The sequence below is a fragment of the Perkinsus marinus genome, assembly GCF_000006405.1.
Source record: "Perkinsus marinus ATCC 50983 genomic scaffold scf_1104296945202, whole genome shotgun sequence".
In the NCBI taxonomy this organism is placed as follows: domain Eukaryota; phylum Perkinsozoa; order Perkinsida; family Perkinsidae; genus Perkinsus; species Perkinsus marinus.
The window spans coordinates 619-2,013 of record NW_003211210.1 but is presented as its reverse complement, the minus strand read 5'-3'; the positions used below and the strand labels follow the sequence as shown (position 1 = coordinate 2,013).

General features: G+C 45.4%; 1 protein-coding gene across 1 annotated transcript; it reads left to right on the top strand.

The window, feature by feature from the left end:
- Positions 1 to 102: 102 nt before the first annotated feature.
- On the top strand, positions 103 to 1,064 carry Pmar_PMAR008811 (ATP-binding cassette transporter, putative; the record flags this gene model as incomplete). Its single annotated transcript, XM_002779905.1, has 1 exon — positions 103 to 1,064. The coding sequence occupies one exon, from the start codon at positions 103 to 105 to the stop codon at positions 700 to 702; it is 600 nt and encodes a 199-aa protein (XP_002779951.1). The 3' UTR covers positions 703 to 1,064.
- Between the last annotated feature and the right edge of the window lie 331 nt (positions 1,065 to 1,395).

Genomic DNA, 1,395 nt, shown 5'->3' with positions numbered 1-1,395 from the left:
CTGTTGGCATTCATCTTTCATGACTCCGGTAGACCAGGATCAGAGCTGTTCTGGCTGACTAACATGCGACTTTTTCAGCCCTATTTCTCTGCTGTAGTGATCATGTGTCTGATGCAACTGTTCGGTCCAGCTCAAACAGCGATAATCCGTTACCCTGAGCAACGCATGGTCTTCTTGAGAGAGTACACCAGCGGCATGTATTCAGCGATCCCCTATGTCATATCGAAGAGTATGATTGAACTACCGTTAGCACTCTTCGAGTGCTTTCTCCAGATTGTAGTCTTCTACTGGATCGTAGGTCTTCAAGGCGACTTCATGTTCTGGTTGTTGCTCATCTGGCTACTTCATCTGGTATCCTCGTCCCTTGCTCAGCTAATGGGTGCTACAACTTCAACTGTTAACAGAGCTATGCAGTTGATGCCCCTCCTGTTCATTCCCCAAATCGCCTTCTCAGGCCTTTTCATTAATCTTGAGAGGATCCCTGTATGGCTTCGCTGGGGACAGTACGTATCCTATCTCAAGTACGGCGTGAACCTTGGTTACTTCATTGAGTTTGGTTTTGATAAGCCGACTCTTGCTGAGATTAACTCGATATACGCCAATTTGGTCGGTCTTGATATGGGTATTCTCCTCGCCATGTTGATCATTTTTCGCATTTTCACAATAGTCGTGCTCAGGCGCAAAGCTCGCTTCGTTCATTAATACGTTCGCCGCAGCCTTGTGCTTGGGATTCTTATCGTGGCATGCTATAGCTGCCAATGGGAACAATCCTCGTAACATTCAATGAAATATATTCGAGTAACTAATTTGTTCATAAGTACGTCAGAACATAGCGTCCACTCCAACCTTTATTGCTCATCGTTCAACACGGAGCAGCTTTTCTCTGGATGATCGTTCGTACATCGTGGCACAGAAGTATCATTTCATACTCCAGTTTTGGAGGAGACTCAGACGTTGTACTGGGGAGGAGTCAAATATCAGAGCCCATCACCGGTGATAATATATCGTGAGAAGTCATCCTAGATAGTCTGTCGCCGTCGGGGTCAATCTCTTTTTTACGAAGCATATCTTTCAGATGAAGCTTCTTTAGTCAATCATCATCTCACATTCACTGCGATGTTGTGTTTAAGAGTGGATGATGGGTGCTTTGTTGATTACGGTGTGTTCCTCATCGGAGTAAGTGGTACTGTTTACCCACACCTCGAGTTAGCTTCTGTCATGAGCTACTCAAATCGTTAGAGATCTCCACTCTCAACGTCGACGCGGACTACATGTAATGCAAAACAAGTGGCGCGAGAGAGAAGTCTCATACATGCTTATGTCTAGTAGTTCAAATCATCTTTGACATACTCACTGTTGGACTAGTATCCCCGATCATGGCCACAAACTGCCCCA